At 33.9% G+C, this 16489-nt stretch overlaps 1 protein-coding gene across 1 annotated transcript; it reads right to left on the reverse strand.

The window, feature by feature from the left end:
• Window positions 1–13718: 13718 nt before the first annotated feature.
• LOC128229868 (octopamine receptor-like) lies at window positions 13719–15020 on the reverse strand. The gene is made up of 2 exons (XM_052941746.1): window positions 14189–15020; window positions 13719–14050 (listed from the first exon to the last, which is right to left on the reverse strand). The coding sequence occupies exons 1-2, from the start codon at window positions 15018–15020 to the stop codon at window positions 13719–13721; spliced, it is 1164 nt and encodes a 387-aa protein (XP_052797706.1).
• Between the last annotated feature and the right edge of the window lie 1469 nt (window positions 15021–16489).

Consider the following 16489-nt stretch of genomic DNA (forward strand, 5'->3'; position numbering starts at 1 on the left):
TTTTGGCAAAAATCCGAGTAACTAAACAATAATTTGGTGTGGCCGTAGGCCTTTAGTAATTATTCCGCCTATCAGAAGTTTTTAAAACTTGTTTGACCTCAAGTGTGTGTGGTTGCACTGAAATAAACTTAACCAATACCATATTCGGACGTACAAAAAAAACTTCTTGTATACATGGTTTATGTATATAAACATTTATCTCGCACGGTGAGTTGTTGTAGCAAAGGCGTCTTCAAAATATGCAGAATTATGTACAATTCAGTGACAACAAACAACATAAACACTTTAATGTTAACAACTTTTGCTGAAATGTTGACGAGTTCCAAAATAAGTTTAGGTATGTGCAAAACGTTATTTTATTTCATATAAGAGTTTAAAACAATATTGGACCCAAATAAAAAAAACAGCATCCACGATTAAATATATGATCGTACATCACCCGCTAATGATTTTCATCTTTGTGTGAAAGTACAGTTCTAATATTTTTGAAGATGTTCTTACGAATATAAATATAAAAGATAAACACGTAGAACATAAATCGAAGAGAATTCTGCTCGTAATTTTGTTTGGCTCTTCTGTTAAACCAATTTGTTGCCTAAATGCATGAGCTTGCAAATGCTGTATTTGCTATGAACATGTATAAACATATATATATTTTATGCAATAATCAATGTTGAGTTGAATTTATTTTCCGTCAAATCTTGGTCAGACAATTTGGTCTACAAAATGAGCATCTTATATAAAGAAAAATGAAAGAATATTTACTATGGAACATGTTTTTTTAATTAAAGCAAGTATAATAAGTTCATTTGAAAAAATATAAATAGTTCGTTTATACGTCAAAGAGGATATGATAGAAGCAATTGAAATGATTAGTACTAGGTTTTGTAAAACGGCAAATTTCAACGTCTATAAACGCATGGAAATGAACAACCATAATCGATGGTCCAATCGGCAAAAATCGGTTCATACATGTACAAGCCCTAATATTTCTGTAAACAACGCGGAATTGCAATTTAAACAACCGAAAAAAACATTCCTATTTCTTTGAATGTTTTGATATAACAGACACTTAACCAAAACTTTTTGACGTCATTAGCTAATGACGCCACAAAAGAGCTTACATTCTATTCATTTTAACACAGTTCTGCACAAAGAACGGCTTTGTAACGTATACTTTATCCAATACACTTTTTATGTCTTTTCCATCTGCCTTATCCCTCAAATTGTTTTAATATCCGCTACGCTGGAGGGCTGAACAATAGTGTGCTGGCTTCGGCAGATAAAGACTTTAAAAAATGTATTGGTACCAAATTCTGTATTTGTTTTTTTTATCTATTGAAATAAAATATGATATTTGGTTACATGCGTACCGTAGGCTATAACTGTATTACTTTTCATTAAACATTACGGCTGTTTTTTTCCTCTGTGAAGCTACAACACTGCTCAGCCGTCGATATAATTGCCCTAGCCTTGTTCGAGAAAATAATACCCTTATTTCTTGCCGTCCGCGACTCTACCACTTAGAATGTCTTCTGTGAGTGGATTTCTTTGACATACTTATAATTTGCTAAGCCCTTAAAAAAAGTAAATACTTTATTAATAAAAAGAGAGTTGACGACGTGATAATTCGGTAGAAAAGTCAGGAACAGACAAGTTTGCGAGGTTTCTCGGCCTACCACTTTGGTGACGAATAGAATCCGTTTTTGTTGTGTTGCAGCTTCATAAACCCTTCATTTTATCTGTGTCTGAATGGATATTTTATTTTCGAACAATGGCCGCATAAACACAACATATGAATTCGTTAAGACCCCGCCAGATTGCCCTTATGACAATGGCATAAGTTTTGCCACAATTGCAGCGCACTCTTATCTCGCATTCAATCGACGATAAACGAGTGTTTGCGAGAAAATACGACTTATAAAATTGGCGATATATTTATCAGATATTCATCATATATTTTTTACTTTTAGATGTAAGCACTCTTCGTACGGATTTTGCAACTTATCCGTACAATTGCGAATTACAGTCGCACACGTCAGTGCCTGCAAAATATGCCCTAGTCATCCCTAGAATATATTATTTACTATATATGCTTGTAAACATGGGGTCCTAGAGTACCTATTTTACCACTTTGTCCCCACGTCAATACAGTTCTCGAACGAACTCTATACAGACAACAGATGGTCCCAAAATCTGCAAATACATCATTTCCACATGACAAGCCTAGAATTGTCAATTCAAGCTAGTTTAATGCCGATATTACTTCGTTTTACATAATAAAAAGTATATATTGTCGCTGTCTCAGCTGAGTTAACCCGGTTTAAATCAGAGCATAATGGTTTCCCAGGTTATAGTGAGTATATTAATTAAGCATGTGAACGTCACGTGATTAGTACCGATGAATATACCGCACTCTTTTTGAAATTAACTGAGATTTACGCGGTAGACAACCCCATTATTTTCTAAATTGAAAAATACACAAACACTGCGAAAGATACAAGTGTTGTTATTGACGTTATACATCAGTCAGTAAGATTCAATGTGTTGCACACAACGATATCAATTTTATGTTTTGATAATTTTCTTTTTTTTCTTGCAATGTTATCATCAGGTGTCTAGTCCCATTAAGTTTTCTACTTAATAATATTGATAAATATCAATCGAGTTGAATAGAACCTGCCGGATGAAAAAGAGTACTACTCATATCTCAAAGGTTTGGTTTTGCTGCGAATTGCAGTGGGCTCATAAGCCCCCTCTGATTTTACGGAAGTCGATGATGTACCGCTAATGGTCATATGAAGTCAGAAGAACCATAATTTAGTTAAAATAAATTGCTACTGAAGTTATTAAATTATATGTGCACACGATAGTGTTACTAGATTTTTTCTATATGCCATTGACATGGTAACTAAAAGGGAATGGGTTAATAATGCGTGTACATGTAGCCTGGTCTCCCCTAGGATTAAATCCCCTTTTACAAATGCCTGTAAAAATCAGGTCCTTAGGAACTATCTTTATAATTTGGCACAACGTTACTACAGCTCACGAATGAACTTTATACAGGCAATGGAACACGTTTACAGAAGGCCTGGCGAATCTTTGTTTGACATAAAAGACTTGTTCGTTTTCCATGGAGACCATTCTTTCTCAGAAACCAGAGACATCCAAGGCTCTAATACAATCTGCATTATGTTCATATTGAGATTAATTCAATATGTCCGACCGTGTTACTCTATTCACCGCGGTCGCTATTCATCATCAATTCTACTAATGGCGCTCTCTTATTGCATTTTAAATGTTTAGCCAGGGACATTACTGGACTCAATATGGCCAGGACAATACCGTCACAAAAAGGAATCTATCAGGATTTTGTTAAAGACTATTTACTGGCGTTTTTATTAATTTGTCACAGCGTGACGTGAAATATATAACTGACACGGAAAAATAACTTGCACAGGCTTCATTCGTTTGAATGCTATCTTGTTCAACGGTTGCAATATATACGTTAATGATGACTTACTTCTATAATGATCATGGCATTTCTTCACATTGTAACAAGAGCTAAACGTATGATGTGAAAACAATATCATCTCATTGTGACATGTGGTTTGTCTAGTTGTAATAGGAGAGGTAGTAGAGGTAGTAGTAGTAGTAGTGGTAGTGGTAGTGGTAGTAGTTGTCGTTAAGAAGTAGAAGAAGAAGAAGTAGTAGTAGTAGTAGTAGTTGTAGTAGTAGTAGTAGTAGTAGTAGTAGTAGTAGTAGTAGTAGTAGTAGTTGTAGTTGTAGTAGTTGTAGTAGTAGTAGTGGTGGTATGCAGTCAATTTTGGCAAACTTGCAGGGATTGTAATAAAAATAAAAAGCCAGAATTAAAAAGAAAATCGATAAATATCCAAGTAGCGTAAAATAGCTATGGCGACATGTAAACCATTTCGATACTGACAGAACTATTTAGAAACGAAATGCAAAAAAATGTGGATTTTATTCCCAAGATACTTTTGTTTTTGTTGACTGCACAAAAGCTAACACTAAGGCATTTTTATATGGTTCGATATTTATGGAATTCTAAATATACAAAAAATCATTTTGCCTCAAAACTTACAATCGACTCCCACTATCATAAAACTCAAATAAACATTATGCCAAAAATAAACAACTAAATACAATATCGAACAGACATTTGTCATCTGCAGTTGAAAATTTCAGACAGTTTCTTACAATGTTAAGATATGTAACCAATTCACCTGACCCATTTATGATCGATGAATGATTTATGGACAATTAAGCAACATCCAGTTTTCCGGCTCAATATTTAAACCTGAACTATGATCAACCATATCATGTAATACTGGGTGGTGACATCTTATAAGTCTGCATATCAGACTCGTAAATGTCTTGTCCAATGATATCAAATTTATTGTCCAAGAAGTATGAACGCCAATTATGCTTGTGAGCCGATACCACATAGTTAGAATATACCATGCGGGTTCAAAAGTAAAAGGAGACATTCGAAACTGAATGGCTATTTGTGGCCGTGTAAATTCGAGAAGTAAATACTACTTATTATGCATGTCATTCGGATTGTTAGTTGAAGACGACCGAGAATAGCTATCTAGTTTAAACTTGACAACATGGATTGTTATGTTCTTTCACAAGGGCACGTCTTCCTGTTGTCGATTAAAGGAAATTACTGCTGCCTTAAATCGCCGATGTGTCTCTCGCGTTAATTGCAACACATACGTCGCGTCACATAGGCTTAAGAAAGGCATTATTCATTTCGCCAAAGCTTTCATTTTTGGTCAAAATACCAGTCCTGCTAAGGCAAAACAAATAAAGAATGACATTTCTCCAATGGCTAATCCTTCACCCAGACATCCGAACGATGCGTAATATATATTGCTTAAGAATAGACATATGAAAGGTCTTTGTGTTTTATGGGTTTTATAACAAGGTCTTTATCATAAGTTATCAATAAACCTATCAAAATGGGACGTAATTCATAATTATTTTGACCTCAAGAGTGGGTTCTTGTACTGAGGTTTACTATGCCAATAAAATGCTTACACGCATTAGAAGAAGACTAGTTGTACATGGTCTATTGATAACGTGTGTTTTATCTCGCATGGTGAAACGTTGTTCTGTCTATTGTCTATAATATTTAGTTTGATCATATCTAAAGTATAGAAAGCTTGATTGTTTCTTTTAACGAATAAAGTAATGAAATAAATAACAGGTTGAATTAGGTTTTTAAATGCTTTTACTACACTTGTGTATGAAAGCAAAACACGTCGTCAAACCTAACAACATAACCATATAAATGTGAAAAACTTTTTCTGCAATGTTGAGAAATTTTAATATAATGTTTTGCTATCTACAATACGTTTTATATTAAATTCGTTTAATACTTAATATACCTCTACGGCTAAAATGTAACGATCTTGTTTATTGACCAAAAACTATTTGGTTTTATCTGTGTTGCCCTTGCCAACATTCTCTTATTGTTATCTTTTATTTTCACAATAAGACAATAAGACAATAATTGTATGTTTAATCTCTGTACTTTAAATGTTTTGCATCAATTCCACACAAAGTAATGTATGTAAGATACCGCCATTGTTGTCAAGTAAAGGTCAGTATTGGCTTGGCTCTCTATGACCAGGAAATGAAAAAAGCTTATGTGTTTCAGACGAACAAATTACAATCACATTCAATGAAATATCATGGTAGACTTAGTCGAATTAAAAGCGAACATTGTTTGGAAAAGGTACATACATGTATAATGATTTGAATATGTGTCACTCCATGCATTGAAAGTACTAAAGAGTTTCCTTGCATAAGGCATATGGGTTTCTTTATTCGGGATTGTTGGGATTAGAGTGAGCTTTGTGCACGTAAACTGATTAAACACCCAGTAAATTTACATTTTACCGACCGTTCCAAGGCGGTACCTAACGCTCCTTGATAAACATACCTATTTTTATATATATAGTATATGTACGAACTGTGCTGTTTGTGAAGTTTTGTGCTGTTGTTGCATGTTTCTTGTTTGTGATTTTTGTATTTGTGTTCTATGTCTTTGGCGTTTACCCTGTGCCATTAAGCGGGATTTATGTTTAAACTTTTGACTACTGAGCTTGTTTATGTAGTTTTTCACATAAGTATTGTTGCCTTCTTTGAGGAACGCCGGAGGTATCTACACAATTGAAAATATGTGTTTTGGATTTACGTTGGTACGGATTAATTTCTTTCTCATTTCTTACATGATTTCTTAAAAAAAATGTTTGTACAATTGTATTCACTTGAAGATGTCATGGAACAACCATGAAATGGACAACCATAATCAATTGTCGAATCGTATTACGGTACAAACATGTATAAAACCTAATATTTCGGCAAACCACATGGAATCTGAAACAAGAACATTCATATTGCTTTGATTGTTTTGATATTACAGACGCTTAACTAACATATTTTGACGTCATAAGCAAATGACGTAACAAAATTGCTTGCATTTTTTCTAATATCCAGTTCTCACAGTTTTGAACAAAGAACGGCTTTGTAACGTATGCTTTTTCCGATAATAGCGTAAATACACATTTTCTGTCGTTTCCATCCGCGTTGTCCCTTAAATAGCTTTAGTATCCACTACGCTGGAGGGCTAAACAATATTGTACGGCCCTTTGCAGATAATAAAACTTTAAAACGTGTATTGGAACACAATTTTGTATTTAGTTATATATGTTCAGTGTTATTTTTTTTATCTATTCAAATCAATTAGATATAAATATAACATTTGGTTTCATCAATTAATTGACCTAGTGTGCACTTTCTTCGATGCTACTTTCTTCTGGGAAGCTATAACACTGCTCAGCCGTCGAAATAATTGCCCTAGCCTTGTAGGATGAAAATAATACCTTTAAATCTAGCCTTTCGCGGCTTTACCACTCAAAATGTCTTCTGTGAGTGGATTCCTTGGACAGACCTATAATTTGCTCAGCCTTAAAAAGTAAATAGTTAATTCAGAAATAGAGAGTTGACTACGTGATAATTAGGTAGAAAAGTTAGGATCAGACACGTTTGCAAGATTTCTCGGCCTACCATTTTGATGACAAATACAATCCGTTTTTTGTTTTGTCGCAGTCTCATAAACCCCTCATTTTATTTGTGTCAGAATCGATATGATCTTTTTCAAAAAGGCCGCATAATTACAACATATGAAAACGCCAAGACCACGGTTACCATAGTGTACCCATATGACATTGTCATACGTTTTGAAACAATTGCAGCGCACTCTCGCATTAATGTTTACGACAATCGACGATATACATGAGTTTTCGAGAAAATACGACAAAAGATGGACTTCATACAGTTGGCGATAACTTTATCGTCGACCTCACACATGACATTTCGCAGTCAATAACTCTTCGTACGGATCCTGCAACTCATCCGTGCGATTGCGAATTTCAGTCGTACACGTCAGTGCCTTCAAAAAATGCCCTAGTCTTCCCTAGAATATAATTTTTACTATATATGCCTGTAAACATGATGTCCTAGAGGACCTATTTTACTAATTGTCTCCACGTCAATACAGTTCTCGAACGAACTCTATACAGACATGAATTTCACTTGGGAGGGTCACGTTTAGAAAAAGCCTGACGATTCTTTGTGAAAGCCTTGTCCGTTTCGATCTTTTTTCCATGATGACTGTTCTTTATCAGAAACCAAAGACATTCAATGCTCTAATACAATCTGCATTATGTTCATAAAGAGATTAATTCAATATTGCCGTGTAACTCTATTCGCCACGCTCGCTATTCAACATCAATTCTAATTATGGTGTTCTCTCATTGCATTAGAAATGATTAGCCGCGGACATTACTGGACTCAATATGGCCTTGAAAATAACGTCACAGGAAGAGATTTTACCAGGAATTTAGTAAAGCCTATCTAATGGCTTGTTTATTGATTAGTCACACGCGTGACGAGAAAAATAAAACTGACATGGAAAAAGATCTCGCAGAGGCTTCGTTCGTTTGAAAGTAATCTTGTCCCGAGGTTGTTAAAAGGTTACAATTATATACGTTGATAATGACTCATTTTTATAACGATCATGGCATCTCTGTATATTTTGACATGAGCTTAGCGTATAATTGGAAAAAAATACTTTCTTATTGTGGCATATGGTTTGTTTAGCTATTGACAATACATCGCTCAAATAATATGTAGTTGTTTGAAGAATGTTTAACTATAGAAAAAGGACATAAATAACATGTATGGTTCTTGTTGTTAGTATGAAACTTAACATCAGTTATCATCGTCATCATTACCAGCGCTATCATGATCATTATCACTGTTCGGTGTTTGGTTGGTCTTGTTTTTGAAGAGAAAATCTGTAATGTTAAAGCTGTAGTGTCTTTTGTATAATTTGCATAAGTACTACAGTAGTAGTAGTAGTAGTAGTAGTAGTAGCAGCAGCAGCAGCAGTAGTAGTAGTAGTAGTAGTAGTAGTAGTAGTAGTAGTAGTAGTAGTAGTAGTAGTAGTAGTAGTAGTAGTAGTAGTAGCAGTAGTAGTAGTAGTAGTAGTAGTAGTAGTAGTAGTAGTAGTAGTAGTAGTAGTAGTAGTAGTAGTAATAGTAGTAGTAGTAGTAGTATAGTAGTAGTAGTAGTAGTAGTAGTAGTAGTAGTAGTAGTAGTAGTAGTAGTAGTAGTAGTAGTAGTAGTAGTAGTAGTAGAAAATGTAGTAGTAATAGAGCTAAAGTGTTCTTTGTTGTTGATAAACATTGTTATTACGATACATTTGTGTTTAATAGTATGCATGCAATGCCAAATAGGAAAACAAAACATCTCGTAATACACAAAAGACAATACCATTCGCTTTTCCTTTACTTCGAGTATGAATTGTCACCATGTGTTTCTGTTCAAACGTGTCCTATTTAACATTTAATATACTTTAAAACAATATCTAGATCAGGCGCCTTCCACAGTGCATAAGTTGGTTTGAAGGACCTTAACATAAAATGTTTCAAAATTCATGTTTTATTGAGTTTTGAGGTTCAAGAGCTAGCAAAACAAAATTATACAAATATGCTTTGTATCATATGTAGGGTTGTGTAAATTTTACAAACGAAGATTAAATCTGAACTTCAATCATTTTATTTTTGCTTTTTGGGGATTTCTTCTATTTTAAGAAAGAGAGACTTATGTTTCCAGAAAATAAATTTAATTCATTATTTTTCACTACATGTATTTTATTGAATATTCTTATTTGAAAATATATCATCAAGAAAGCAAAAATACTTATTTGATTGGGTAATCTTGGGACTTTTTGACACATAATAACATTTATATCATCGACAAACTTATCTTTGACAACTTCCAGTACTATATACATTAATCTAAACGTTTTTGAGTAAAAATTCTAACAAACCTTATCCCGCTCCCAATCTGACCAGTGCCGGTACTACACCCCTCCATTTAACCTTCTCTTTCTTCTACCTTTATCCTTTCTCCCTTCTTCCTAATTGATTACACCCTTAAAAAACTTGTGTTTTACATACCATAGTTTACACCATAGGCCTTTTTTAAATAAATTGGTTAACGGATCCGCCGCCCAATTATTTCAAAATTTTATTTGAGAAACAAAAAACAGATTTTTTTTATCTGCGAACGTGAAAGGTGATGTATGTTCATGTAAAACCTGTTGTCTGTTCCTTTGTGACATTAGGGTGCAGTTTTAAAAATTGTTTACAAAATGGTGGCCTCAATGAAGCTGCGGTCATACATAAAATAAATTCCCATTTTTAACATACCATCTGCATTTAAACGATTTTTGTAAGAAGTGACAACTCAACTGTAAGCGATCTAATCGCATCAGCATCAGATGAAGCAAAATAAACTATGTAAGAGTCAACCGATAAAAGACTGGACGGAGATATCACCAGAAGTGACCTGCCAGGTCTTTGATTTGGTGATAATTTGCATATAAACAGTGTTAACTGTGTTGATAAAATATGTCATTCATGCATATTTGTGGTTAAAGTGTTTACTTGTACCAAACATTATTCACAGTTTAAATGTAATAAGGTCTCTTTTAAAATGGGCCTGATCCAGTGTTAAGTTTTTTCAAACAGGACTTCTTCTTAATATACCTGTCAAACGTATTTTTTCTAAATATTTCATTTTTAAAATTGTAGAGTCAAATGCTCGTAAAGCCAAAGAAAAGAAAACTACAACTTATGCCTTCAACACCATGATGTCATTCCTGAAGGTTTACAACAAGTTGCCAAATTATAGGTACACTCTCTCACTGCTCATTTTAATTTTAATAATAGTATAATAACTAGAAGTCATTAGCTTGGATTTTGTTATTGTCTCTTTATCTTTTTTTTTTATTTACTTCGGATGATCAACTGAAACCAGATGGAAAACATAACCTGAACAAAAATATATGTAAATATACAAATTTATATTAACTCTAAAAGTTCTAAGCTGGCCAGGTTAGCACAGTTGGTAAAATGCTAATATACTAATTCAAAGGTCCCGTGATTCAATCCTTACTGGCTACAGTCGTGATTTGGTTCAATTTAAGTTGAGTCGAGGAATGAGCTGGTTGTGAAGCCCAAGTCTTGTGGCATTTAAGGGGCATTTTATTATTACTTTCTATCGATAAATCTTTAATCCGTAGCCCAGGCTCAAATTTCCAATTCTTGTCCAAGCTATGGGAAAAGACGTGTTGTTATTGTCAGCATCATCTGACATGAAACACCCAAGACGCTTATTTTGTGGAGCTACTCTTTTCTCAGACCCAAGTCCATGTCACAACACTGTGTTTGTCTGAGGGGGCATTAATTGTTAAACATGTATGGAGACCACCTACTATTCAAGTAGTCAAACCTTGGATAACTTACATTTCGCTTAAGCTACAGAAAAATATATTAACTTCAAAAATGCATTTGCTGAATATAAATTCATGTTTATTATTTACATTTTCTTATTCCATTTAAAAAAATAATTGAGTCTTGGAGCAATGTAAATTTTATACATATTAGTTTTTATACTGCATGTGTATCAGTGAAATATGTTACAGTGTGCGTTTTCTGTTGAGAAGAAGTAGTGCCTAGCAATGAGGAGCCAATTGCCGATCAGACACAGGCATATTTCATTGTAAGGCAAATATGTGGCAAAAGTGTTTGCCAAAAGGAAAACTCTTGCAGTCAGGAATGCGCTTCAAATAAACAACAACAAAAAGTGACACTAAAACTGAATGTTTGTAATAATATTGACTTTATGTGGCATTATTTTATTATGTGAAGTGATTAAAACGTTTATATTAAGATAACATTAATTTAAATCTGGAATTGGTAGGAGAGAAAATTGGACTGTAAAGCCAAACATATGTGTATGACAAAGTGAGAATTTGAACATATCAATATTTATTATAATATTGAGGCATTGCAGACATTGTGTCGCATAGAAAACAAAACATTCTTAAGCATTATTCATTTTCAAAAGTCATTCATATGTGTCTATGAACATGTCTTTTCGGTTTGTTGATATTTTGATCTTTGGGTTTTAGGTGTCGCCATCAATTACCGCAATGAAAAATGCATGTATTGTAAGAAATGAATAACTTGTCTGGATTCCTTTTTTGCCACCACTCGTCCGACATTTTTGTTAAAAATCCGTTAACCAATTAATAAAAATTGCCAATTTCGACTATTAGATTATATTTATCAGAGTCACTGCAACTTGCGCACCAGCCTAAGCAGCGTGAATGACTTACAGAAGCGAGACATAGTATAAGCCTCAAGGCTGTCTTCTCGATTCTGTTTACACTATTGTTTTGTGCATAATTTACATGTTCGTTGTTTCAATGCATTACATATTCAGTCTTTGTAAATTTTGATTGTGCTCAAATTTGTTGAACTAAACTTATTGTAAATTATAGATCGAAATAACTATTGTTTAAACCAACTAATCCTAAAAAAAAAAATAGTTTTTTACCCCACTTACTAATCGCCCAAAACTTTAAACTTATTTGAACATTAACCTTTAAAACATTTTTTATTCTGAACTTCTTAACCTACTATTGCACTGTGAATGGTAAATATCGTTTCCGCAAAAACCCCTACGCTGGGGTTGGGATGAACCTATTTTAAACTCTCGGACCAGGCTATACCTAAATAAATCCATACATTCATTTAGAAACTATTTCTAACAACACAAACCAGTAAATATTTTATTATGCATTTCTGAAATATATTTATATTTTCATTTCTAAAACAATGAATTTGAATAACGCAACGAAAATTTACAACTAATAGAGGCTTGTAACGCAGCTCCGATTGTTGCTTTTTGTTAAACACACACAATTATACCCAATTACCCAGAATCTTTATTACTCTGCGTGATAGCAATACATCTAAAAGGCCACATCACGCATGCATTAAATATTTATATTGTCATCAAATGTCAATGAACTTTCTATCGGTCATCGGGTTACGTTCGATAATTTTTTTGCCAAGTAGTTATAGATATTCTTTTTTCCATCAATCAGTTCTGAAGAGTAAAGCTACGTTTAATTTGGGGTTATCCCAAATGTAGTGCTATAGAAAATATTCAGTAATTTTGATATTTGCTGGGATAGGTGTAATGTAAAGGGGCTCAATCAAGGAGTTTATGATGCCAACGATATTTTTCAACTTTGTTGAGTTTACTTTTTCTTAATTTAATGAACAAATAGCCACTGGCAGCTAATCATGTCAAGATAATTTCGTAGATCCAAACCGAAATAGATCCATTTATCAAATGTGGCACAGATGCTTTTCGCAAAAGAGTTGGGGGTTTTCCTGTCACATTTTAATAATTGTTATCAATGGAGCTCTAAATTGATTTTTCGACGATCCTTTATCTTCGTAACTAGCATTCTTTACATTCAACACGATTTTTCGTAAATGAGTTCCCTTAAGGGCTTGAAAAACGTTTGACCCCAACGCCTGTTGGATCTTGTTCGTCCCATCAAGCAATTTAAAGGTGCACAAATGTTAATGCAAATTATTTTTTTTTAGTTTTTATGCCGTTTCATTTTATCTCAATTGACTTGAAAGATACAACAAAAACAAAAGCAAATACTTTAGGTACAGATACAAAATTATTAGTATTTTTTTTTAATTTTATAAATTGATTTTTTGAAATAATAGCTACGTAGCCACAAATTTCCAAGTTAAAAAAGCGCCAACATATTGCTAATATTTTTTTAATCTGTACCTTAATCATATGTTGTTTTTTTTGTTTTTTTTGTTCTAATATTAAAGTCAAATTTTTATTGAGCCTTCCGACCTCAACTGCAACGCATTTGAACCAATCAAGAATTGTTCATATGAGTTCCAGATATGGTTGGAAAGTTAATAGTTTAAGTTAGACCTTCAAACCATGAGTTTCTGTCCCAAGATATCGAAAAGCTTTTAACAATGTTACACCGTTTCCAAGAATGAGAAATAAAAACCTTTTTATACTAACTACTTTTATTTTATTATAACCTTACAAGCAATATCTGTTCTTAATAGAAATAATCTACGCTGAAAGGCATTATACAGAGAGAGAGAGCAGTCTGTATTAAATATATTACAATGTTTAACCAGGCAAACATAAATGAAGAACTATTGGATATTCAGATCTTTACTCCCGAGAAAGACCTGGTACACAGTAAAATAAACAATTTATACACATGTTCGAGTCAATGCGATTCGTCCAGAGTCGTTGCCTCTACATTTTGCTGTAATCCTCTGGAAGGCTTTACGGAACTCCATATTGAACACAGTATATATGATGGGATTAAGCGTGGAATTAACATAACCAAGCCATACAAATAATGCTTCAACTTTCGTCCCTGGATAAGTACACGAGTCACAGAATGGTAAAATGAGATACATTAGAAAAAACGGGATCCAACAAAGAACAAAGGTTACCATTATAATAGCTAATGTTCTGGCAGCTTTTCGTTCCTTCGAGAGCGAAATCCTTTGCTTTTCTTCAAAGAAGTTATTTATAGATACCCTTGGACGCAAATGTCGAGCGTTGTCCTCAAATTCCATTTTAGCACTGTCGATTTGTCTCTTACCACGTGTTTTCTTTCGCTTTTTCTTGTCTGTGGTTGTTAGCGCTACATTTGCACTACCATTACAAACATTGTTTGCTGATTCGGAAGACGTCGTATTGCAATGGTTACTTGGTTCTTCTACAATATCTTCATTCCTTTCATCGTGATCATCGTTCGTACTATCGCTGTTATTTCTTTTTTTATTTGCGTTTCCGTCCTTGTTGTTCACAATATTTCTCATCGCAAGTTTAGTTTTCTTCGCTGCTTTTGTGCGTTCTCTAAGTCGTCTTTTTGTTGCAATGAAAATATGAATATACACGAAAGACATTACTGCGAGAGGTATATAAAAGGACCCGCATGCCGAATACAAAACATAACCTTTATCAGAAGATAGCGTGCATGTTTTAACGTCGTCGTCATATAAGCTATCGTCGTCTTTATCACCCCATCCAAAAACGGGTGGAATTGATATCATACCGCTGAGCGTCCAAGATATTGCTATCATGACTAGCACTCTTTTGACCGTTCTTTTCTGGGCGTACCTGATGGGGTCATGTATTGCCCAATATCTGTCCAATGCGATGATGCACAAGTTAAGAATCGATGCAGTGCAAAGAAATACATCGCTTGTCAACCATATTTGACACAGCACTCCTCCGTAAATCCACGCGCCGGTTATATTTGTTGAAATATGAAATGGCATCACTAGTATCGCCACAAGTAAGTCGGCAACTGCTAAGGAAACGATGAAAAAGTTTGGAACAATACGTAGGGCCCTGTTCGTGAACACTGCATGGATTACAAAAATATTGCCGGCTACTGTTAGTATAGCCAAAATAATCATTGCCAGACTAGTTAAAACAATGTACCAAGAACTTACTCTTTCAGGCAAAAGGACACTATACGAAGTATTATTCTCCATCGTTTTGCTTCAAAGAAATTCAGCTCTTTATATCTAGCACCTGTTTTTCTGTTTTTCAAACAATATCACTTTCTGACGTTATTAATTTTCAACACTATTGTAAATATTTAACGTCTGAAACGATATACGGATGCGAGTCCCCGAAAAGGTTATACGCAAGATTATTCCATGAATTAAGCAGCTCCTTTGTTTGAATAAGGACCCGCGATATACCGATGCGAGTCCCCGAGAAGGTTATCCGCAAGGATATGCCATGAATTATGCAACTCTACGGTTTGAATAAGGCAATTTTTAAAAGAGTAAGTATATCCGATGTTATTTCACTGACACTTTATACCATTGGCATCGAAATAAATTCTTTCCTCATCTCATGAATTTGTTATTGTGAACAATTATCAAAACTTTAATAAAAGTGTTATCCTGATGCGTGAATCAAAAGATTGTCTTTCGAAAAATCCATTCTATTGTTGTTGTCATATAAAAAAGTATTTTCTTTTGCACTTCTCATATTCACCATCCTTTCAAATATGCTATTCGATGTAATTTCTTTAAACCGAGTTCTTTCTCTCATCACGGAAATAATTAGTGAATTCCACTTTGAGGCGGCGACGCAAATTTTATCGGCTTTTATTGACAACAATTCTGTTCTGAGCTCTCTTCTTGTCAACAAGCATTCAGAATAGCGCGGCGTTTAAGATCTGAGAGTTTGAGAAACCGTTCCAGTAATTCCAATACATTTCAGCCAGTGACTGCCCACACTTGAGTCAGTTGAATATTTCCTCCAGGGATCTATTGGATTACAAGGACTCCACCAATATTGTCTTTTGAGGTATAATTGGCGTCAATAAATGCATAGCTGTTGTGGTATATTAGTACGACAATATTCAGGTTCATTTTTCGATTGTTTTTATAGTTGAAATATTGGCCATACAATGGAATGGTTACGTCGAAAAATAGAATGTTTCAATGGAAAGGCATGATTGTTTTAATTTCCGATTTGTATTAAATTCATGTTGTGTAAATCAAAGCAAATATAGGGATTTAAAAAAAAATGATATTGTTATTTGTTCACGATCGGTCCTGCAGCATCTGACCAATATCCATTCGATAGTTTTACATTTAAAACGCACATATTTAGTAATTTAAACACATGTAATTCAACATATTACGTAAACAATATACAAAATATTTACAGTTTGAAAATAAATTATTCAGAGGGAATGAAACGAAAGCATAAACATTCAATCACTCAATATTAGTATAGTGTTTCTCTCAATGTTTGTATAGTGTTTGCCTCCATGTTTGTATAGTTTTGACTCCATGTTTGTATAGTGTTTGCCTCCATGTTTGCATAGTTTTGACTCCATGTTTGTAGTTACCTGTCACAAGCGTATAGTGTTTGCCTCCATGTTTGTATAGTGTTTGCCTCTATGTTTGTATAGTTTTGACTCCATGTTTGTATAGTTTTG

The sequence above is a fragment of the Mya arenaria genome, chromosome 4 (assembly GCF_026914265.1).
Source record: "Mya arenaria isolate MELC-2E11 chromosome 4, ASM2691426v1".
Lineage (NCBI taxonomy): Eukaryota > Metazoa > Mollusca > Bivalvia > Myida > Myidae > Mya > Mya arenaria.

What these genes read in the sequence shown, in the direction of transcription:
- LOC128229868 (XM_052941746.1), bottom strand. Translation starts at nt 15,020, where the DNA reads ATGGAGAATAATACTTCGTATAGTGTCCTTTTGCCTGAAAGAGTAAGT. An exon ending in GTCTTCCGAATCAGCAAACA is followed by an intron (nt 14,051 to 14,188) that starts ATGTTTGTAATG and finishes GTCCAAGGGTAT; the next exon opens with CTATAAATAACTTCTTTGAA.